A 23,745-nucleotide genomic window follows, 5' to 3' on the forward strand; every position below is an offset into this window, starting at 1 on the left:
TCAGACATTGCCACACATCCCCAGGGAGGAATTATTTCTGGTTGACAACCACTGCCCTAGAAGCATCTGACACAATTATAATCAAGGCCCATTACAAACTCAGATATTAACTTTGGGCCGATCACTACACTTCATTTGCAGGTCCCGTTTCTGCAATGGAGAACAGAGTTCATGAATGTGCTTTCACATTAATAAGTTGTTTATAAAACTTAAATCAGACAATCCTTTAAGGGTGCTAAGCTTAGTTTATAGGGGATAAAATGATCTAAGTATATCTTTCAGAATTAACAGTCATTTTTATAATGAGGGCCTAAATGACAGTTCTTCACTTGGGACGAAAGCACGAAATTCCTAATTGTTATGGCACAAGTGTCAGGAAGACAATGCATGTGTTGGCCAAGGTTTCTTTTTTTTTTTGTTTAATATATCTTTATTGATCTCAGAGAAGAAAGAAGAGGGAGAGAGAGATGGAAACATCAATGATGAGAGAGTCATTGATCGGCTGCCTAGCCCGCAACCTGGGCATGTGCCCTGACCGGGAATCGAACCCCGATCGCCTGGATCCCAGGTCGACGCTCAACCGCTGAGCCACGCCCGGCTGGGCGGCCAAGGTTTCTTATCAAAAGGATCAACTTGTTGAAAATGAAAACAGAAATTTTCCAGGGATATCAGGACTATGTCTCCACCCGAAGTCAGTGCTGAAGGCAGGAGAGGCCTAATGCGGGCGGGTTCCTGTCTTAGACTTGGAGAAAACGGAACTCAGAGTTGAGAAGAGGTTCTAGGAGATTTAGAGATCTGGAAGAGAGGAGAGTTCATGGAGAAGGAGTTAAAAAATAAACAACCAAAAAACACAAAACAAAACACTGAGTTCATGGACTTGTTAGTGGTCTACAGGTAACAGAAAATCCGGAATAATTTTCTTTCTGTCGAGAACATTTTTCCATTGGGGACCCGTGTGTCTAGAGTTTGGAGTAACAAGAGGGAAATGTGCCTGAGGAGCAGGTAGAGGGATTTATAAATATCTCCTCGTCTCCAGTCCCTCAGCGAGTGTAAACGTAGCCTGGGAGGAGCACGGTTATGTTTATTTGTATTGCCCTTTGTTTGTTTGGAGCCTTGATTCGGGCTGATTCCACCTTCCTGCTGTCTTCCCTGGGAGCAGAGCTTTGGTGTCTATCACTATGCATCAGGGAGGGGTTCAGACATCCCCACAGTGACCTTCCTCTCAGGGATCTTCCCAGGTGAGCCCCCAAACACAGCTGACCTTGCATGAGAGGGTCACAGAGAATGGAAGCCAAGAACATTTACCTGTTGTCGCCTGAGAGCTAATTCAGCTTAGCTGTCCAGAGGCAAGAGGCTGTTGTGTGCTTGCTTGACTGGGTAGTGTATTTATTTCAGTGACTACATGAGGCTTCATACATAATGTGACTGCTGCTCACACTTTTGATGATCTTTCATCTCTATATCATTAAATTGCTATCATATCAATGCTATTAAAATATGTTTTAACTTTTAAATGTAAACTGTGGTCTGATTGGGGTGATTTTATCCCCCATGCGGCACTGAGCTATGTCCAGAAAGATTTTTTCCTGTCATACTGGAGAGGGGTGGGTGGAGGCAGGGATGCTCTAAACCACCTTCAATGCACAGGACCGACCTCACCACAGAACAGTCTGGCCTGAATGTGAACAGTGCTGAGCCTGAGACACTCTGAGTTAAATAATATCATTATTTGTGATACTTAGAGCTGATGCCAGGTTGTTTTCCAAAATTGCAACACTTTTCTGCCAAAAAATTGCTGCCAGTTTAAAGGTTCCAACCCAAATCAATGTGGCTGCACTTCTGGTTTTTTCCCGAGCTGAAGGGTGCAAAAGCAATGGGAGAAAGGGGCTGGCCTGTCACCTATGGGCCCCACAAAGCTAGCCGGTCAAAGGGCCGCGCCAGGGGACAGCACGCTCGTCTCCCGGGCTGGTGCAAGCGCAGCGTTGGCTCCTGTCCCCGTGAGAGCCGGTCAGCCCCGCTCAGCTGTCAGGCGGACCGTGCGCGAGGCACCTTGGCCTCCCGGACAAGCTGATATTTGTTCTCTCTATTTTGCTGGCGTCAGCGGAATGTGTTAAGGCTTTAAGTGCTGCCAGAAGCAGGATTTTTCTTCCTCGCAGTCTCTCGGGGACCCCTGAGCTTCTGACATCTCCCCTCCTCCTCATCCGCTTCATTCTTCCGCCCCGATCTCTGCACCTTCTCCTTTGGTTAAACAGGTTACTTTGTGTGTTTGATTAAGCACAGGGCAGAAAATGGGCATCCCAGCATGGAACCCCAAGTCTATTTGTCTACGGAAGGCTTAAGAATTGGAATTTCTGGAAACATTTCTACATTTGACAGGAAAAAGATCGCTGGCCTGGCCAGCTTGGGTCGTATGGATTCCCAGCAAAATCCACATGGTTGGGGTGAGACGGACATGGGAGCACTACCTAGGAGGCCACAGAGTGGGGTGTGTGTGTGTGTGTGTGTGTGTGTGTTGGATGTGAGCAGTCCTCAGAGCAGGGATAGCTGCACTCATGTTCCAAGGTGGCTCTTAGGGTATGAGGCCAGCACTCAGTGGAGGGGAGGCTCTAAGGAGGGGATCTCTCCCATTCCCGGGACACCTTTGCAACAATATTAATAACATATGAGAGGCAGTGTGGACGAGGAAGTCCCTGTGCCTGAGGTTTCAGCAGCAGCAGAGAGGCCACCTCACTGCTCAACTTGTCTGACACCACTTCTCATCACTGTCCCTCATGCTCACTCACCCTGCAAACTGGCTTCACTTCTTTTGAGTTAAATATTTACAACAAGCACCTTCCTCGAGGCCTTTGCATAGCCTTTCCCTCTCCCTGGCACACATCTTCCCCCATAGCCTTGAGTCTCCCATCCTCTCTTGTGTTAAACAAAAAAATTTCTGGGCCAAGTGCTTTTCTTTTAAAAACCGAAAGGGTTTATTTAGCCAAATGCCAGCCAGAAAAGGACCAGGTTGGGGCATGAAGTCTAAACCACCAGCAGCAGCAGAGAGAGACCGAAAAGACAACATGACCACTGTCCTGAAGTTGACAGGATTTTATACTTTATGTTTTGAGGAAGGAAGATATAAGTCGTTTTGAAAGAATTTACACTGTCTACAGACGGGGCGGGGACAGAGGAAGGTAAAGTGGGGCAGTTCCAAGATAGGTACACAAGGAAGAATATTTACTACTTTTGATGAGTTACAGGCAACAGTGCTGAGAGCTCAGGCACAGGCAGGATGCAGGGGCATCTAGTGGCCACTACAGAAGCTGATTCGAAGTTCCACACGCACTCAGGAAGGGGGGCAGTCTTTTGTAAGTCGGCCCACAGCTTTCAGCTGGTTGACTACTATTGTCTTCTTCTCTCGCTCTGTGTCCTCAGTGTTATTTAATTAGGGACATCTCAGAATTTTCCCCTGCTCACTTATCTGAGGTCTCTGCTCAAATGTCACCTTGTTTGTATATTGACCTACACAGCCATGAAAAAGAGAACTCCCTTCCCACGCTCTCCTTTAGACGTGCTTTCCTTTTCTTCACACCACCTGCCACCATCTGAATAATTTATTATTTTATTATTTGTTTCTACATTATTTCTCCTTGATTGGATTGTAGAGACTTGCTGTTCAGCACCCTATCTCACAGCCTGGACAGAACTGAAAACATGGTCAGCACTCAATTTGTATTCCTGGGAACCAAAGAAATTCTCACTAAAACTGTAGAATACACGAGCCTCTCAGAAACATAGGTGATTGGGACAGATACTCCATATGAGGGGTGTCACTGGATATCCCCTAAATGGGACCATATTCATACACAAAATATTAAAATTAATGTGTGGACTGCAAAATATGAATTGTAGCATTTCCCATATGTGAATAATGCAAGTTTGTAGGTAAATTAGTCATGTCATTTTCCTCTTTCCTGGTAGTCGCCTCCTTCACATGGAACCAGTGAATCTTACACAAATTTCAGAATTTCTTCTCCTGGGATTCTCAGAGGAACCAGAACTTCAGCCCCTCGTCTTCGGGCTGTTCCTCTCCATGTACCTGGTGGCCGTGCTGGGAAACCTGCTCCTCGTGCTGGCCGTCGGCTCCGACTCCCGCCTCCACACGCCCATGTACTTCTTCCTGTCCAACCTGTCCTTGGTGGACATCTGCTTCACCTCCACCACCGTCCCGAAGATGCTGCTCAACATCCAGACACAGAGCAAAGTCATCACCTATGAAGGCTGCATCAGCCAGATTTATTTTCTTATACTCTTTGCGGTGTTGGATGTCTTCCTCCTGACCGTGATGGCCTATGACAGGTATGTGGCCATCTGCCACCCCCTGCACTACACAATCATCATGAAACCCCAGCTCTGTGGACTGCTGGTTCTGGCGTCCTGGATCACAAGTATCTTAAATTCCATGCTACAAAGCTTAATGGCATTACGACTATCCTTCTGCATGGACTTGGAAATCCCCCACTTTTTCTGTGAACTCAATCAGATGATCAAACTTGCCTGTTCAGACACCTTTTTAAATAACATGGTGATGTATTTTTCAGCTCTCCTGCTTGGTGGTGGGTCATTCGCTGGGATCCTTTACTCTTACTCTAAGATAGTGTCCTGCATACACGGAATGTCATCAGCTCAGGGGAAGTATAAAGCATTTTCTGCTTGTGCCTCTCACCTCTCGGTTGTCTCCTTATTTTATTGTACAATGCTGGGCGTGTACCTCAGCTCTGCTGCTACTCACAGCTTACACGCCAGTGCAATGGCCTCTGTGTTGTACACCGTGGTCACACCCATGCTGAACCCCTTCATCTACAGTCTCAGGAACAAAGACATCAAACAGGCCCTGAAAACATTCTTTGTGAAGGAAACTACAAGCAGGCCATTGTCCTAAGGATGAAGGCCTGCCCATGACTGCCCAGATCAAAGGCTCTGAATTGGATATTCTGATTGTCTTCAGACTATGGAAGTAGAACTTGCTCTTTCCATTTATTTCCTGGAATTTCCATTTCTTTGACCTCATCTTCTCTATTCAATTTACGTAACTCAGTTAAGCTTTCTGCTCTGTCAGATATCCATCAGCTTTCCTCTTTGTGGTTTTTCTATTATTCCAAATTTATTTCTAACATGGAGTAAAACAATTTGGAAAATTCCATTTACTTAATGAGACAACATGGATATTTTTAGAATAATTTGGCTAAAATGACATATATATCACCAAATAATTGGTTTTTACTAAAACAATCATCCTGAATTGTGCTACTTCTATGGAAAAAACTACCCTAATGAACAAGGCAATTTACACAATTTTATGAGTGGAAAGTCAGAGACCTCTCTTTTTCATTGTTATGTCTGACATTCTTTTGTATATCACCATCTTAACTGCCCTTCCTGATAATGTGGACTCTAACATGCAGGTGTGTTTAATACCTGGTGACTGGTGTTTCTTCTCCTCTTTAAGATCCTGTTCTCTTTCAGCTCAGTGTTCACAATCCCTACCTTAGCCACTTGCAAAGTGATTATCGAACATTTGTCTCCAAGAGGGCTGTTCATTGAAAGACATGTTTCAATAAATAGGTTGACCTAGTACCACCTTAATATCACAGATAAGTTTCAATACATGAAGTAAATTTTAAAATCACACATTGTATTACTGTGTAAAATAGTTCTTCTTCATGGTGTACATCTACTCATTGGAGTATGGAGGAACGATGCATATTCATAAAGTGGTTTATTCATATGATTGAAGTTTGGTTGGTATTTTTCCATGTTGTATTGAATTATCTTTATGTTCCTGCTTGAGAACTTTCAGTGCTGCCTCTGATAGGACTCTTTTCATTACTATAAAGAATATAGATCCCATTTCTAAATTTTCCATAAGCCTGGAAGGGATGGTGAATGATCATTATCACTTTCTTCCAATATATGTCTCTCTTATGCTCAGGATTCTATTCATCTTTAATGGTCAAAGAATGACTCAGGATAGAACTTGCATTCTTGTTTAGTCCTGTAAATCAAGATTGCCAGATTTCCCACACAAACATATGTGTTCTTTTCACCTCTCCTGGTTACAAGGAAATGAACCCCAATAAGAGTTTTTAAACACAGTTGTCTGAAGTAAATGAAAATAACTCAGTAACCATGAATGCCGTCTTCAGAAATTACAACAAATGCCAACAACAATCAGCAGCATATCATTACTGCCCTCACTCCTGTTCACTTTGATAATTGTATCAGTAAGTATTGCCGCATGACAAGCCAACCTACAAGCAAATTTTTTAATGTAATGTCATTCTCACCAAGTGAGATTGTATGGCTGGGAGGTGTTCTGAGCTCTGCCTGTCCCCTTGTGAGTCTATAGTCAGCTGTGAGTCTCTTCGTTTGTTTCTAAGGCTCATTCATGATGTTGTGTGTGGTCATGGTGCCCTTCTCCCTTGAAGCAATATATGATCAGTTTACCCTATTTCTATATCTACTTTTATCTTCTATTTTAAAGAAAAGGAAGAATACCGAATGTGAACTGTTTTATTTTACTTCTACTGTTCCTATATTCATGACACTTTGCTTTCTTCCCAGTTAGAAGAGATTCCTCCTACCATTTCTCTGCCTGAATCAGCCACCAGAGCTCTAGATCTTAGGCTTTTGTCCTTCTAAGTAATTCACTGAAGTATAATTACATAATATAAACTGATCATGAAAATGCACAATTTGATGTATAAAAGCCATACAAACATTACAGTCCATACTTCATGGTTCCATTTCTGTATAAGTCAAGAAACTGCACAATAAAATTTAATGGTTTCTTAATGTAATTGTTAAACATTTAATATGCCTGAGCATCAATGTCCTTATTTCTGAAGGTCATGTGGAAAGTAAACTTGACTTTGGATGGATGTTGAAAAAAATAAACAAGATATGTGGATATATTTTATTGAGCCCGAACTAAATGTTCAAAGGTAAAGTTGTGTGTATGTATATGTGTGTTCATTTGTATAAATTTTAAGTTCAAACACACACACATATGTACACAAAACAAACTCACTTATAATCTCATAGTTTATGTTGAAAGGAAACTTAAGAGAAAGTTGAAGAGGATAGAAATGAAAAGAATAAGTGTTTGAATGGACATAAAATGAAAAGAAGCAGAAATTTGGACATGAAGATGTGAAGTAAATGGTAGACAGGACTTATATGATGAATTACTTTTCCTATGTTAATACCTCAAAGGCATCAAAATCTGAAGCACATTTGCATTTATGCAATAAGAAATTCTCTACCAGCTAAAGAGGCTGAGTATCTCCAAACTGGTTACAAATTTCTTCTACGTAAGGGAGGATTACAGCTCAAAATGCCTTTAACAGGGGATGCTAACTGAATGGATTGAGACACTTATTCTCAGTTTCCTGAAGAAAATTTCATTCAATAATTGTCCGTATTCAGTTTTTAAAGCTAATGTAAAATTACCGCATGAGTGATTTAAAACAAGCACATTTGTGCTGTTACAGTTCCTGAGGTCAGAAACAGTAAATGGGTCTCAGTGGGCTAAAATCCAAATGTTTGCAGGGCTAGGTTTCTTCTGGAGCCTGCAGGGAAGAATCTATTTACTTTCCTATTGCAAGCTTAGATAATAGTGCAAAAAAATTCTACATATAATTCTTATAATTAACAAATATTTCAGAGCGAGGGACTAAATGACAGCCCTTAACTTGTTGTATAAGGTTGAAATACCAAATTGTTTTGGCTAATTTCTCATGAAGCCCAGTGATATAAGTTTATATCAAAGGAACTTAGTTCTCCCCCTTGTTGAAAAAAAATAGCAATTTTATGTAGATGTCAGGGCCTGTATCCCTACCACGTGTCAATATTTGGAGATTCCAGTTTTCTAATGCAGACTTGAAATATTTTCAATCAGAGTTGGGATAAGATGCTGGGAGGTTAGTCCACTGAAAGCCAATAGACGCTGGATTCCCTTGACTTCTAACCTGGTCTTTTGGGAACACAGAGTCTCCAGGAAAACTTTCCATTGTGTCTGACCCACAGGGAAATCATGTGATCAGAGGTTGGAATAACAAGACAGAAATGTACCTAATGAGCAGGCCCAGGGAGCTGTAAATATCGCCTCATCTCCAGTCTCTCAGCGTGAACAATCTTGGACTGGATGGGACTCGGTTGTTGCTTTTGGACCAAAGTTTGTCTAGAAGACCAATGCTTGCCTCCTCCCTGCTGTCTTGTCTGGCAAGAGAGCTTCAGTCTCCATCATCAACCTTCCAGGAGGTTGGAATTTCACACCGAGGCCTTCCCCTCACAGTTCCCAATGAGGTGAGTCCAACGGCCCAGCGGGTACTGCGGGAAAGGGCCAGAGAGCATCAAAGCCAAGTCATTTACCTGAGGTCTCTTGACAGCCATCAGCCTCTGGTTGTTTGCTTGTCTGATTAACGAATTAATGATTAATTTATGATGCTAATAGGAGAAGTGAACCCTGAACTAAGCAACACATGGGTAACTGTTGACAATTAACTGATGGAAGCCCAATTAGAGGTGGCAATGGGAGGCATAAAGTCTTTCAGGTAAAAGCAGAACATATACAGTGAGTTTTGCAATAAAGGGAGTAGGACAATAGAGTAGTAGGTAGGGAGGGCTGCCCAGGAAAGTGAGGGCAGTTCTTCTTTACTTTTATCACGGGGCCTATTCAACCACAGGTCCATATTGATGAGAAAGTACAGATCCAGTTTATTTCTTGCCAATATTACCTTGCAGCAGTAGTTCATGAGACATGCATTTCACAGGGTCTTCTTTCACTCTGTATTCAGTTCACATGAAAAGGAATTTCCTTGATAAGTGTAAAGTGCTGTGGTAAGTGGCTGAGCTTTGCAAATTCTTCATTGCCTGTGACCAGAATATTCTGGCGGGTTAGTTATTCCTTTGTTTTCTCTCCTGTAAATTGTCTGTACAAGTCATGGCACTTGTATAGTGTGTCCAGAGTGCTTTTACTCCTGTTTTTTATTGCATTCTTCTAAACAAAGAACTGGGGATTTTGCTATCAACTTTATTGTCATTGAGTAATTTTATGTATGTATATGGGGGGAATCGTGGGAGTTTATTAATAGTGTGGGCTCAAATCTATCACTGAGTCATATTGTATTCTCTCCATTGCTTTTTATATACAAGAGGCACAAGAGAAACCAGACTTGTATAGCTTGGTATTAAAAATATTCAACCTGTGTTGTTTTTGTGAATTATTGGTTTATTTTATTTGGTCAGTTTTCATTTGGGGTAGTCAATCTGTAAGCTGTTTCACACTTATATTTCAAGTATCTTTGTCTTTTGAAGAAATTTATTCTTTCTCCTCTGTTCCTTTGCCTGCCTTCAAAGGGGTATAATTAGGGTTGGAAGGCTGCCAGAATCCAAAGAAGATTTTTCTTCCTCATTGTCTCTCAGGGACCCCCTGAGCTTATTAGATCTCTTTTCTTCCTCAGGTCCACTTTATTGCTGCCTCTCCCTCTGTGTTTATTTAAGCTATTGTTTATGTTTCTTTAAATACAGGGCAGAAAATGGGCATAGCAATATGGAACCCCAAGTATATTTGTCCGTGGGAGGCTCATGACGGGAATATCGACGTACTATTTCTAAATTATTTTTGGAAGAGGTACTTGACCCCAACAGCTTGACTTGTGTTTCCTCACAGCCTAAATTGTTTGGAAGGGAGGGAGAAGGTCATGGAAATAACACTGATGAGGAGGCCATGGTGTGCTGTGGTGTGTGTGTGCCTAGTGAACTGAGAGCAGTCCTCAGAGCAGGGGTGCCTGGTCTCATATAATCCAAGTTGACTCTAATATCAACAGAAGGTACTAAGAAGGTGATCCTTTTCAATCATGGGATGCTTTCACAATCAGATTAATAAAGCGCAAGATCTGCATAACGTGCAGAAGGCACCCTCTGTGACTTGAAGTTTCAACAGCCACATACAGGCCACCTCATCTCCCAAAATTCTCTGACCCCATCTCTCATCCTCCTCTGCCTTGCTCAATCCCCTTGACACACTGGCTCATTTGGAGCCTTGGTTTTCCTTATTTTATTTTATTTAAATATGTTATTCTCGACACTATTGCAGATGTCCTCCTTTTTCTCCTTTGTCCACGGCCACCCAGCCCCCACCCTGCTTCTTGGCCCTCCTCACACTATTGTCTGCGTTGGTGGCTATGCAGGTATGTTCTTTAGCTAATCCCTTCCCCTTCCTTCACCTGCCACCCCCGTGCCCTCTGACATTTGTCAGATTGTTCCATGTATCCATGCCTCTGCTTCTATATTGTCTGCCTGTTTATTTTTTCCCTTAGATTCCACATATTAATGAGATCATATGATATTTATCTTTCTCTGGCTGGTTTATTTCGCTTTTCATAATAATCTCCAGGTATATTCCTGCTGTCTCAAAGGGTAAGAGTTCCTTCTGTTTTCCAGACATGTAGTATTCCTTGGTGTAAATGTCCCACAGCTTTTTTTATCCACTCATCTACTGATGGGCACTTGGGCTGTTTCCAGATCTTGGTTATTGTAAATAATGCTACTATGAACATAGGGATGCACATATTTTTTCTGATTGATATATCAGGATTCTTAGCATATATACTTGGAAGTAAAATTGCTGGATGAAAAAGCAGTTCAATTTTTATCTTTTTGAGGAAACTTCTGCTGATTTCCACAGTGGCTGCACCAGTCTGCATTCCCACCAACAGTGTACTAGTGTTCCCTTTTTTTCTGCAGCTTTGCTAGCACTTGTTTGTTGATTTAGTGACAGAAGCAGTTCTGACAGGTGTGAGGTGATATCTCGTCGTAGTTTTTATTTGCATCTTTCTGATGATCATGGACCTTGAGCACTTTTTCATATGTCTGTTGGATATCTGTTTGTCCTCTTTGGAGAAGTGTCTATTCAGGTCCTTTGCCTATTTTTAAACGGGTCGTTTGTCTTCCTGGTGTTGAGTTGTAGAAGTTCTTTATATGTTTTGGAGATTAACCCCTTCTCAGATGAATCACTGCTGAATATGTTCTCCCATATGGTGAGTTCCCTTTTCATTTTGTTGATGGTGTCTTTGCTGTTCAGAAACTTCTTAGTTTGATGTACTCCCATTTGTTTATTATTTCCTGTTTGCCTTGCCTTCAGAGACATATCAGCAAAAAATATTTTTCCAATGAGTGTCTGAGAATTTACTGCCTATGTTTTCTTCTAGGATTTTTAAGGTTTTGTGACTTACAAGAAGTCTTTTATCCTATTTTTAAATTTTATCTTTATTGAAAATATTACAGATGTCTCCTTTTCTCCCCATTGACCCCTTCTCCCCCCACCCCAGACCTTCACCGCACAATTATCTGTGTCCATGAGTTATGCATATATGCATATAAATTATTTGGTTAATTTTAACCCCACACCCACCCACACCCACCTTCCCTCAGATTCATCAGTCTGTCCTATGCTTATATGTCACTGATTCTATTTTGTTCATCAGTTTATTATGTTCTTTAGATTCCACATATAAGTGAGATCTTGAGTTTACTCTTATGTATGGTGTAAATTGGGGGGTTGGTTTCATTCTTTTGCATGTACCTGTCCAATTTTCCCAACACCATTGATTAAAGAGACTGTTTTTGCTCCATTGTATGCTCTTGCCTCCATTGTCAAATATTAATTGACCAGAGAGGCATGGATTGATTTCTGGGCTCTCTGTTCTGTTTCATTTATCTATATGCCCATTCTTGTGCCAGTGCCAGGCTGTTTTGATTACAGTGGCTCTGTAGTATTGTTTGATATCTGGTATTGTGATCCATCCAACTTTGTTTTTCTTTTTCAAGATTGCTGACATTATTCGGGGTCATTTTTGGTTCCATATAAATTTGTGGACTATTTGTTCTAGATCTGTAAAATATGCCATTGGTATCTTAACAGGAATTGTGTTGAATCTTTAGATGGCTTTGGGTAGATGCACATTTTAATGATGTTAATTCTTCCAATCCATGAAGATGGTATATGCTTCCACTTGTTTGCATCTTCCTTTATTTCTTTCTTCAATGTTCCATACTTTTCCAAGTACAGGTCTTTTACCTCCTTTGTGAAGTTTATTCTTAGGTATCTCATTTTTTTTCTTGCAATAGTAAATGGGATTATTTTCTTAGTTTCTCTTTCTGATTTTCTTCATTGGCATACAAAAGTGCTACCATTTTCTGGATATTAATGTTGTATCCTGCTACTTTGCCAAATTTATTTATTAGATCTAGTAGTCTTTTGGTGGAGTCTTTATGGTTTTCTACATACAGTATCATGTGTCATCTGTGAATAATGACAGTTTTACTTCCTCCTTTCCAATTTGGATGCCTTTTATGTTTTCTTCTTGTCTGATTGCTGTGGCTAAGACTTCCAGTACTATGTTGAATAAGAGTGGAGGAAGCAGACATCCCTGTCTTGTTCCTGTTTTTAGATGGAAATGCTTTTAGTTTCTGCCCATTGAGTATACTAGCTGTAGGTTTGTCATATATGGCCTTTATAATGTTGAGGTATAATCCCTGTATTCCTACTTTGCTGAGAGTGTTTCTCATAAATGGGTGCTGGATTTTATCAAATGCTTGTTCTGCATCTATTGATATGATCATTTGATTTTTATCTTTCATTTCTATTTATGTGATGTATCACATTTATTGATTTGCAGATATTGTACCAGACTTGCATCCCAAGAATAAATCCCACATGGTCATGGTGTATAATCTTGTTAATGTGCTGCTGGATCCAACTTGCTAATATTTTGTTGAGGATTTTAGTATCTATGTTTACCAGGGATATTAGCCTGTAATTTTTTTTCTTCATAGTGTCTCTATGTGGTTTTAGAATTAGGATAATTTTGGTCTCATAAAAAACGTTGAAAGTCTTCCCTCCTCTTGAATATTTTGGAATAGTTTGAGGAGGATCAGTGTTACTTCTCCTTTGAATGTTTGGTAAAATTCACCTGTGTGCCATTGGGTCCAGGACTTTTGTTTGCTGGGAGTTTTTTTATTACTGCTTCAATTTCATTAGTTGTTATCAGTCTATTCAGGTTTTCTGATTCTTCCTGAATCAGGTTTGGAAGGTTGTATGTTTCTAAGAATTTGTCGGTTTCTTCCGGGTTCTCCAATTTGTTGGCATATAGTTGTTCATAGTATTTTTTTTTTTTTACCCTCCTTTGTAGTTATGTAATGTCATATTTTACTTCACCTCTTTTCTTTCTTTTTTTTCTTTTTTTAATATCTTTATTGATTTCAGAGACAGGAAAGGAGAGGGAGAGAGAGAGATAGAAACATCAATGATGAGAGAGTCATTGATTGGCTGCAGCCCCCAACCCGGGCATGTGCCCTGACCTGGTATCGAACCCAGATCTCCTGGGTCCCAGGTCGACACTCAACCGCTGAGCCACACCTGGACAGGCCACCTCTTTCATTTCTGATTTTACTTATTTGGGTCCTCTCTCTTTGCTTCTTTGTGAGAATGGCTACAGGTTCATCAATCTTGTTGATCTTCTCACAGAACCAACACTTGGTTTCATTGATCTTTTGCATTGCTTTTTAAGACTCTATGTCATCCATTTTCACTCATATCTTTATTATTTCCTTCGTTCTGCTTTCTCTGGGTTTTTCTTGTTGTTCTTTTTCTAGTTCTTTTAGGTTTAGGATTAGATTGTTTATTTGAGATTTTTCTTGCTTCTTGAGGTAGGCCTGTAATGCTGCGAACTTTTCTTTTAGGACTGCTTTTGCTGTGTCCTATAAATTTAGGGCTGTTGTGTGTTAATTTTCATTAATTTAGAGGTAATTTTTTTTTAATCCTCATCTGAGGATATTTTTTCCATTGCTTTTCAGAGAGAGTGGATGGGATAGAGAAAGAAAGAGAGAGAAACATTGATGTGAAAAAGACACATCAATTGGTTGCCTCCTGCACTTGCCCCAACTGGGACTGAGCCTGCAGCCGAGGTATGTGCCTTTGGCTGGAATTGAACCTGGGATCCTTCAGTCTACAGGCCTGTGCTCTAACCACTGAGTCAAACTGACTACGGCTAGACGTAATTTTTTTATTTCCTCCTTGATCTCCTTGGTAACCCATTCATTATTTAATAACATGCTATTTAGCTTCCATTTGTGTTTTTAATTTAGTTTAAAAACACTGAAATTTCTAGTTTCATGCCATTGTTATCTGAGAAGATACTTGATATGATTTCAATTTTCTTGAATTTTTTAAGACTTATTTTCTGTCCTACCATGTGGTCTATCTTTGAGAATGCTCCATATGCATGTGAGAAGAATGTATATTCTGTTGCTTTAGGATAAGATGTCCTGGAAATATCAATTAAATCCATCTGATCCAATTTGTCACTTAAGCTCACTATCTCCTTGTTGACTTTTTGTCTGGAAGATTTATCCAGTGATGATACTGTAGTATTAAAGCCCCTACTATGACTATATTGCTGCAAGTCTCTCTTAAAGTGCCCCAAGAGGTGTTTGTTGTTTTTTTAATACATTTATGTTCTCCTGTATAAGGTGCATATATGTTTCCATGGTTATGTCCTTTTATTGGATGGATCCCTTCAGTACTGTGTAGTGACCTTTTTGTCTATTGTTATGGCCTTTGTTTTGAAGTCTATTTTGTCAGATATGTGTATTGCTACCCCAGCTTTTTATTCATTTCCATTTGCATGGAATATTTTTCCATGCCTTCACTTTTGGTCTGTGTGAATTTTTTGTTCTGAGGTAGGCCTCTTGAAAGCAGCATGTATATCAGCCATGTTTTCTTATCCATTCAGCTACCTTATGTCTGTTGATTGGAGCCTTTAATCCATTTACATTTAAGGTGGTTATTGACAGGTACTTATTTATTGCCATGATTTTGTACCTATGTTCCCCTCTCTCTCCATTTCTTCTTTTTCTTAAAGCAGCCCCTGTAACATTTCTGGCAATGCTGGTTTGGTGGTATTGAACTCCTTTAGCCCTTTTTTGCCTGGGAAGATCCTTATTTCACCTTCAATTTTGAATGAGAGCCTTGAAGGATAGTGTAGTCTCGGTTTCAGGTTCTTCCTTTTTATTATTTTGAATACTTCAGGCCAATCTCTTCTGGCCTAAAGTATTTCTGTAGAAAAGCAGCTGACAGCCTATGGGAACTCCCTTGTAGGTAACTTACTGTTCCTCTCTTGCTGCCTTTAAGATTCTTTGTCTTGAATCTTTGCCCCTTCAATTATGAGGTGTCGTGGTATGGGTCAATTTGAGTTCATCTTGATTAGGACTACTCTCTCTGAACTTGTGTGACTTTTTCCTTCACTAGGTTAAAGAAGTTTTCTGTCATTATTGTTACCTTTCATGTTGTACCAAGTTCCTTTAAACTATGCTCATTTTTTTTCTTTTTGTTACCCTGCTTCATCCAGCCTACTTTTAATTCCTTCCAGTGTATTCTTGATGTCGGTTATGGTATTCTTCCTTTCTGAGTAGTTCTTATTTAAGGTTCCTATGTCCTTTTTCATGCTGATGTAGTTCCCACTAAGTTTTTTGTAGTTCCCATTACCTTCCTTGTAGTTCTCATTAAGTTCTCTAAGCACCCTTTTAACTATTACTTTGAACTCTATGCCTGATAAATTACTTGCCTCCAGTTTATTGAGCTTTTTTCTGGAGATCTCTCCTTTTCTTTCATTTGGGGGTTATTTCTTTTTCTCCCCGTTTTAACTGTCTCTTTGTGTTGGTTTTGATGTGTTAGATAGAACTGCTATGACTCCCACACTTTGTGGAGTGGCCCTCTGTAGGAAGTGTCCTGTGGACCCAGTGGTACAGTCCCTTGATCTCCTGAACTGGAAGCTCTGGGAATGTCCCTTGTGTGGGTGATTTGGGCTCTCCTGTTGTAATTGGGTCTTGATTATGGTTGTGCTATTCTTGGGTGGGATCTCCCCTCAGACTGGCTGACTGTGAAGCTCAAGCCTAACCACATGTGTGAGCTATTGTTTAGGTGCTGACTGAACAAAACAAAACAAAAACATGCAATAGAACCCAACAACAACAAAAGTAATCACAACACAAGAATGCATTGGAAAAGAGAAAAGAGAACAAGAGTAGTAAAAGAAGAAAAAAGAAGAAGAAAATAAGTGGAAGAAAAAAATATTAAAGGAAATAAGGAGAGAGAAAAACAAGAATTAAGAATAGGAAAAGAAAAATGGTAAAAAAGAAGAGAGAAAAAATTAAGAAAAGGAAAAAGGAGAAAGAAAAATAGAATAAAAAAGTAAGGAGAAAAATAAGATATGTGAAAGAAAAAAGATTGAAATGAAATAATAAAGCAACAAAAAAGAAAATAATAAAATAAAAAAGAACACAGAGCACAGTGGAGTTCATCTCGGCGGAGTTTAGTGCCTGCTGGGATCTCCCTTTGGATCCCGGTCTTATGTTGTCTGAGGCTGTCTGCTTTGTGTGTTGATGGCCTCAGGCCTCCCAGAGTTACATTGGTACTGGCTGATGTCAGAAGCTGTCCGCGTTTGGCTCTCAGCAACCTGCGCAAAGCTAGAAGTGATCCGCAGTTTGGGGCTGCCTCATTGCTCTTGGCTGTGCACGGGAGAAACCAAGCTCGGCTCCAAGGCTGCCTTTATAGCAGCATGAGGCCCGGGGCGGGTCAGCAAACATCCCAAAGCACCTTGGGATGCACCTTTGCCTGCCTCCACCTGCCTGCTGGCTGCCGGACTTAGTGAGTACAAAGGCTGTTTCTCAAAGGGCTTTTGGTGAAATTGGAAAGATGGTATCTCCTGTGAAGAGGAGGTGTGGTTCAGACTTCAGGGAAGATGGTGGGGATGTCCCCCTACCCCAGAGCCACTGGTCTGAGTCTGTCCTGGAACATTTCCCTTACCTTAGCAGGCGGGTACACTCTCAGGCAAGCTGGTGGGGTCTGCCGAAGTCAGGCGTTCCTATCAGCTCTCCCATGAGCGGAAAGTGTCTGCCAGTCAGGTTCCCAGGAAAGCTGGGGGAATGGCCCTGCTCAAAAGCCAGTCACCGATGCCCCCGAGCCTGCCCAGACCTGTGGGTTCCACTTCTGCTGCTGCCTTCTCAGCAGGGGTCCAGGTGCAGGGTGGGACAGTGGGATTCCAGGGGGTGGGGTGAGCTGTGTCCCAGAAGGGGTGGTAATCGCTTTTTCCCAGGTTGCTGCTGCTGGAAGGAGCTTGCACCACTCAGGAAAAATGGCTGCTGCGGTATCAGGGAGGGTGACTGAGCACAGGTATCCCAGCAGCTGCTCTCCCACTTGCCACCCACCCCAGGCTCTCCTCAGGTGACTCCAGTCAGCACCTCCCTCCCTCTGCCAAAGCCCAGGGTGAGTGGCTGCAAATGAAAATCCGGTGCTCCGACCCTTTAAAATAAAAAATGTGACTTTGTCTGGTCTCTCCCTAGTGGAGAGAAGCCCTGCAGCCTTTCACTACTGGGCGCTACTACGTGGGCATGGGCGGATGTTCCTGGCTCTGGTTCTCCGACCTGGAGAGCCCAGCCTGGGGTCCCGACCTCACTTCTCTCAGGGGAAACACGTCCCCACACACACAGCGGAGATGTCCCTCCTCAAACTTGGGCTGCCCTGGGGGAGGGGTGTCAGCCCCTCTGGCAGCCACACCTTCCCGCAAGTGTCAAGGTGGCTTCTGCACTTCCTTGTTTAAGTCTCCTCTTCAGCTACTCTTCAGTTAGTAATTCAGGGTGTATGTTTCACAATTTAGTTTTATTTCCAGTTTGTTCTGAGAAGAGGTGCAAAAATAATCCACCTTCTCCGCTGGCATCTTGAAACTCCTGAGACTTGATTTTCTACAACAACCAACTTCCTCAGGGCCTTTGCACTGGCTGTTCTTTCTGCCTGGGAAATACTTCCACTTCAGGCTCCTGCTCATTCTTCTTTGAGGTGTCTGTTAAAGTTGGGCCTGATGGCAAGTCCTGGCTAAACTCTATAAAACAGAACACCCTCTATCCACTCTCTCCATTTAATGTGATTTACTTTTCTTTATAGCATCTGCACCATTGGATATGTATATTATTATTTTTATTTAATTATAGTCTTTCTCCATCATTAGTTTGTAGACTTTGTTTTGAAGTACCTATACTCTGAACAGTGCCTGGAACATGGTCTAGAATCAATATATATTCCTCAAATACTGAAAGACATCCTCAATAAAACAGCAATATACCATCAACAGGTTGACGGTAGAGAAGGAAATTCTACTGGGAAATGGCAATAGAGATGCCTTAATGGGAACCAGATCATACACCCAATATGCAAATGACTTCCCTGATTCTAAAATAGAAATGTGCCATTTATTCTCAGTTACCAATGCTTGCTAATATGAAAATTAGTTATTCGTTTTTTCTTTCTTTTTCTTGGTAGTTAACTGCAACACATGGAACGAGGCAACGGTACACAGATTTCAGAATTTCTTCTCCTGGGGCTTTCACAGGCCCTGGAACTGCAGCCCCTCGTCTTCGGGCTGTTCCTCTCCATGTACCTGGTGGCCGTGCTGGGAAACCTGCTCCTCGTGCTGGCCGTCGGCTCCGACTCCCGCCTCCACACGCCCATGTACTTCTTCCTGTCCAACCTGTCCTTGGTGGACATCTGCCTCACCTCCACCACCGTCCCGAAGATGCTGGTGAACATCCAGACGCGGAGCAGAGCCATCACCTACGCAGGCTGCGTCACCCAGATGTATTTTTTCATACTCTTTGTGGCATTGGATGACTTTATCCTGACCGTGATGGCCTATGACAGGTATGTGGCCATCTGCCACCCCCTGCACTACACGGTCATCATGAACCCCCGGCTCTGTGGACTGCTGGTTCTAGTTTCCTGGATCATGAGTTTCCTGAATTCCTTGTTAGAAAGCTTGATGGTGTTGGGTCTGCTCTTCTGCTCAGACTTGGAAATCTCCCACTTTTTCTGTGAACTCAATCAGGTGGTCCAACTTGCCTGTTCTGACACCTTTCTTAACAACATAATAATGTATTTTTCAGCTGGGCTGCTGGGTGGTGGTCCCTTTGCTGGGATCCTTTACTCTTACTCTAAGATAATTTCCTTCATCTGTGGAATCCCATCAGCTCAGGGGAAGTATAAAGCATTTTCTACCTGTGTGTCTCACCTCTCGGTTGTGTCCTTATTTTATGGTACAAGCCTAGGAGTTTACCTCAGCTCTGCTGCTACCAACAGCTCCCATGCAAGTGCAGCAGCCTCGGTGATGTACACGGTGGTCACACCCATGCTGAACCCCTTCATCTACAGTCTCAGGAACAAAGACATAAAGAGGGCCCTGAAGAGATTCCTTGGCAGGGAAGCTTTTCAAGGATCAACCGTACTTGTCTGAAGAAGTTCCCATGAATACAGAGTACAAAGCCTCAGAACCAGAAGTTCTAACACAAACTAATCCAATCTTTTCTTTAATTTAATCCTCCCAGGAGGATATTCTTTCATTGCTTTTCAGAGAGAGTGGAAGAGATAGAGAGAGAGAAACATCAATATGAGAGACACATGGATCGGTTGCCTCCCACATGCACCCCACCCCAACCAGGGCCAGGGATGGAACCTGCAATTGAGGCACCGGCCCCTGGGCAAAATCAAGCCTGGGACCCTTCAGTCCATAGGCTGAAGCTTAAACTGCTGAGCCAAACCGTCTAGGACAAATTATTTCAACCTTTGAACCATACATATATAATTGGAAATTCTCATTTATCTCATGTGTTAAATGAATTACTTTAGCATAATTTATTCTCTTATGACATATATCACTCCAAGTAATTTTTCTATTGTTTTCCTGAAAGAATTGTCATAAATCATACTACCCCTGTGGACAGAACTGTACTAAGGCCATTAACATAATTTTATTGTAGAGGAAAATCTGAGGCCACAGTTTTCACTTATTTGTTCACCATTTTCTACAGCACCACCTTTACTGCTCTTCTTGATAATGTAGACTTCAACATGCTAGTATGTTTTATAGCCCGTCTCCTGGTTTTATATCCTTCATTGAGGTATACAGCTGTGTGTCCACATACCATAGCCTCTGGCAAAAATTGACTATCAAATAGATGTTCCCAAGAGCAGTCTATATGGAAATATACATTTTAATAATTAGACTGATCTAATATGGTTACAGTCAGAGAAGCAAAAATAGTCATACCATTTATCACTATACAAAAATATTTTTCCTGGTGCACATCTACTCATCAAAGTGTGGCTGATTGCCCTGGCCTAGCGGCTCAGTTGCTAGGAGCATCATCCTGTGCACCATAAAGATTGTGGGTTCAATTCCTGCTTAGGGCATGAACCTAGGCTACCGGTTCCATCGCTGTTGGGAAGCACATAGGAGGAAGTCGATTGTTTTTTCTCTCTCACATCGATGTTTCTCTCTCTCTCTCTTCCTGCCTCTCTAAAAAAAAAAAAAAATCAATAAAAATAAAATAAAAATTAATGAAATAACATGTGGAATATGATGTCCATGTGTAATTCTTATTCGTCAGGTTGAAGAATTACCTGGAGTCTTTTATGATTTTTTTCTGCACTATTTTCCTGTTTCTGCTTAAAAACTTTCAATGTGCTCCCTACAAATGTGACTCATTCTAGTGCCCTAATTTAAATATCTCCACCTTCTAAATTTTTTCAAATCTGCCAAAGGCACAGTGAATGATTAGCATCAATATCATATAACTTATATCTCCTTTATAAGTGGGAATATTGTCAATGTTTTTGATCAGAAGACGAATCAAACAGAAGTTGAAATCCTGTCCAGTCATGTGACTAAGAATCACAAATTTTCTTGCACAAACATTTACGTCTTTCCACACTGTCCTGACTGCCAGGAAGGGAACCTCAGTGGGCTCACTTTGAGACAGTTTTCTGAAATACATTTGAATAACAGAATGGTTGTGAACGCTGTCCTCAGATATCAGTACAAATGGCAAAAGTAAGAAGTAGCAGATTATTATACTTCCCCTCAGTTCTGTTCCCTTTGATTATACTAACAATCCACTATTGCTACAGAACAAGCCATCCTAAAAGCAAAAGGTTTAGTAGAATTCCTTTATTTTCTAATGGGTTTGTATAGTGGGGAGGTGCTCTGATCACCGCTGGTCTCCTCACGAGCCTGGACTCAGCTGTGGGACAGCTGGTATGTCTCTGCTGACCTTGGCCGGGCTTTCTCATGTATTAGGGGCTCAGGTACTGTGACTGATGTAGGGAGCGCTTGGCTGGAATAAATGAGCTCTGTCCACATGTCCTTTCCTTCTCTGGGAGGCCCACCTGGGTTTGATCATATGGCCGAAACAGGGCTCCGAGTGAGAACAGCAGAAATGCACCGAGGCCTGCTCAAGCACACTGTCACTTCCACCATATCATATTGGCCAAAACCAGTAAAATCCTAACTTCAGCCCACATTCAAAGATGGAGAAATAAACTCCACCTCTGCATGGGAGGAGTTCACAGTAACATTGCCAAAGACATGGAGTCAAGAATTGGGCCATCTCCGCATCTACCACTTGTGAAAATTTCAATTCAATCAGGTTTTATTTCTACATCCATCGACAACTGCTCAATGACCTTAGAGAAGAGAGTGAGAGTGAAAATATGTGTATGAGCAGATATGGAAGTTCTACTATAAGAGGGTCAGGCCCCCTCCAAATATGAACATCCCCCCTTGACCGCTTGCCTCCCACTTACCATTTCTAGGTTGAAGAGAAATAAAGCTTTTTCTTCCAGGGTCTTAACTCATTGCTTAACAGAGCTGGAAAGCTGTTGCTTTCCTCATACTGCTGTTTTAACATGCTGGTGTAGACATTGCTTTTCTTTTTATTGACTTGCTCTTAACATATTCATACTGGTTTCCAACCTGATAGTTGTATTTATTGCCGGTGGGGGTCCTGATAGAGGGAGGTGGCCTTTGAAATGCACATACAACAGAGAAATAGGAATTTGAAAGAGAAGCCAGAGTTAATGACACCATGCTGAGTGAAAGAAGCCAGTCACAAAAACACAATACTGCATGATATCCTGATATGACATATCTAAAGTAGTGAATTTCATAGAAACAAAAAATAGAATGGTGGCTGCGTGGTGTGAGGGGGAGTTAGTATTTAGTGGGTGTGGGAATCCAGTTTTGCAAGATGCGGAATTCGGGAGGTTGGTTGCACAATAATGTGAATGTACCTGACACTACTGAATTGCACATTTAAAAGTGGTCACAATGGTAAATTTTCTCATGTGTTTTTTACCACTTAAAATTTTTAATCAAAGGAAGCAAGTTCTGACACATGCTACCACATGGATGACCCTTGAGGACATTATGCTGACTGAAATAAAGCAGTCATAAAAGGACAAATAGCGTATGATTCCACTTTTATGAGGCCCCAAGAGGAGTCAAAGTTAGAGACACAGGAAGTGGGATGGTGGGAGCCAGGGGCTGGGGAGTGAGTGTTTAATGGGGACAGGGTTTCAGTTTGTGAAGATGAGAAGGTTCTGGAGATGAATGCTGGCGATGGTTGCATCTGAATGTACTCAATGCCACTGAGCAGTCCACCTAAAAAATGGTTAAGAGGACAAATTTTATGTTACGTGTATTTCACCACATTAGATGCAGACCCATTTGTTTATTTTGCTTTGATGCCCGGCCAATTTTATCTTAAGGTCAGCTGATTAGCAAACACATTCCATCTACTACCTTAACCTTCCTTTGCTATGAAAAATGACAGATTACAATTTTCTGGGGCTAGGATGCTGGCATCTTTTCAAGGTGCTCACTCTGCCTAAGGGAAAATCTTTTCAGAAATATAGTATTTGGTTTATCAAGGACACTTATGTAAAAGAATTCAAAAGGCATTTTTCGGAAGCATATTATATGATGTCACTTGTGAATCTTTACATGAAATAAGTGAACAATGAACTTACAACAGCTTCTGGAATGAGTGAATTCCCTATTTATTCAAAATTACATGCAACTACAATTTTTTTCCAGAAGCTATGAAACTCTCAGTGCCTGACTCTAACAAAGAACATCGGCCTCGCTACTCAGAGCGGTCCTCAGACCAGGACCTGCACCACCAACATCACACAGGAGATTGCTATTGATTCTCAGAATCTCTAGCCCACCAGGACCTGATCATTCAGATTCTGCATTCGAACTAGAACCTGGGGGACTCATATGCATAGTGAAGCTGAAGAAGTGTGGGTCTAGGCCAGGTGTTCTCACCTTTTCATGTTGACAGTTGAGGCAGGATAATTACTTGTGCTGGGTGTTGTCAGTGTTCAGCATCATCCTTCAGACCTTGCCAAATAGCCCGAGGCAAAGTCACCTCTGGTTGAGAACCAGTGCCCCGCAGTGAAAACTAAAAGCATCCTGATAGAATTCCAATGAATACCCCACCTCTTATTAGTTTGAACTCTGAGGAGATCGGTAAACTCCATCAAACCCTATTTCTGCCATAAGGAAGAGAGTTCATAATACTACCTCATAAAATGGACTTTTCTAAAACTTAAATCAGACAATTCCTTTAAAATGTTAGGCTCAGGTCATGTGGCATAAAAATATCAAAATGTATCTCTTATAATTAGTAAGTATTTTATGAGGCACCTAAATGAAAGCTCTTAACTGGTGATATAAGCAATAGCCCCTAATTATTTTGACAAATGTGTAAGGAAGCCAAACAGTGTGGTGCCCAAGATTGCATCTCAGAGGA

At 41.5% G+C, this 23,745-nt stretch overlaps 2 protein-coding genes across 2 annotated transcripts; both read left to right on the forward strand.

The window, feature by feature from the left end:
- Positions 1–3,973: 3,973 nt before the first annotated feature.
- Positions 3,974–4,921, forward strand: LOC107533214 (putative olfactory receptor 7A2). The gene has a single exon (XM_016207810.2). It carries the CDS (start codon positions 3,974–3,976, stop codon positions 4,919–4,921), a length of 948 nt encoding a protein of 315 aa, XP_016063296.1.
- Positions 4,922–18,431: 13,510 nt separating this feature from the next.
- LOC107533213 (olfactory receptor 7A10-like) lies at positions 18,432–19,385 on the forward strand. Its single transcript, XM_016207808.2, has one exon. The coding sequence runs from the start codon at positions 18,432–18,434 to the stop codon at positions 19,383–19,385; it is 954 nt and encodes a 317-aa protein (XP_016063294.2).
- The last annotated feature ends 4,360 nt before the right edge of the window (positions 19,386–23,745 follow it).

Source organism: Miniopterus natalensis, chromosome 4, assembly GCF_054644295.1.
Source record: "Miniopterus natalensis isolate mMinNat1 chromosome 4, mMinNat1.hap1, whole genome shotgun sequence".
NCBI classification, from domain to species: domain Eukaryota; kingdom Metazoa; phylum Chordata; class Mammalia; order Chiroptera; family Miniopteridae; genus Miniopterus; species Miniopterus natalensis.

Excerpts from the sequence above, each read along its gene's own strand:
- LOC107533214 (XM_016207810.2), top strand. The coding sequence starts at position 3,974 with ATGGAACCAGTGAATCTTACACAAATTTCAGAATTTCTTCTCCTGGGA.
- LOC107533213 (XM_016207808.2), top strand. The coding sequence starts at position 18,432 with ATGGAACGAGGCAACGGTACACAGATTTCAGAATTTCTTCTCCTGGGG.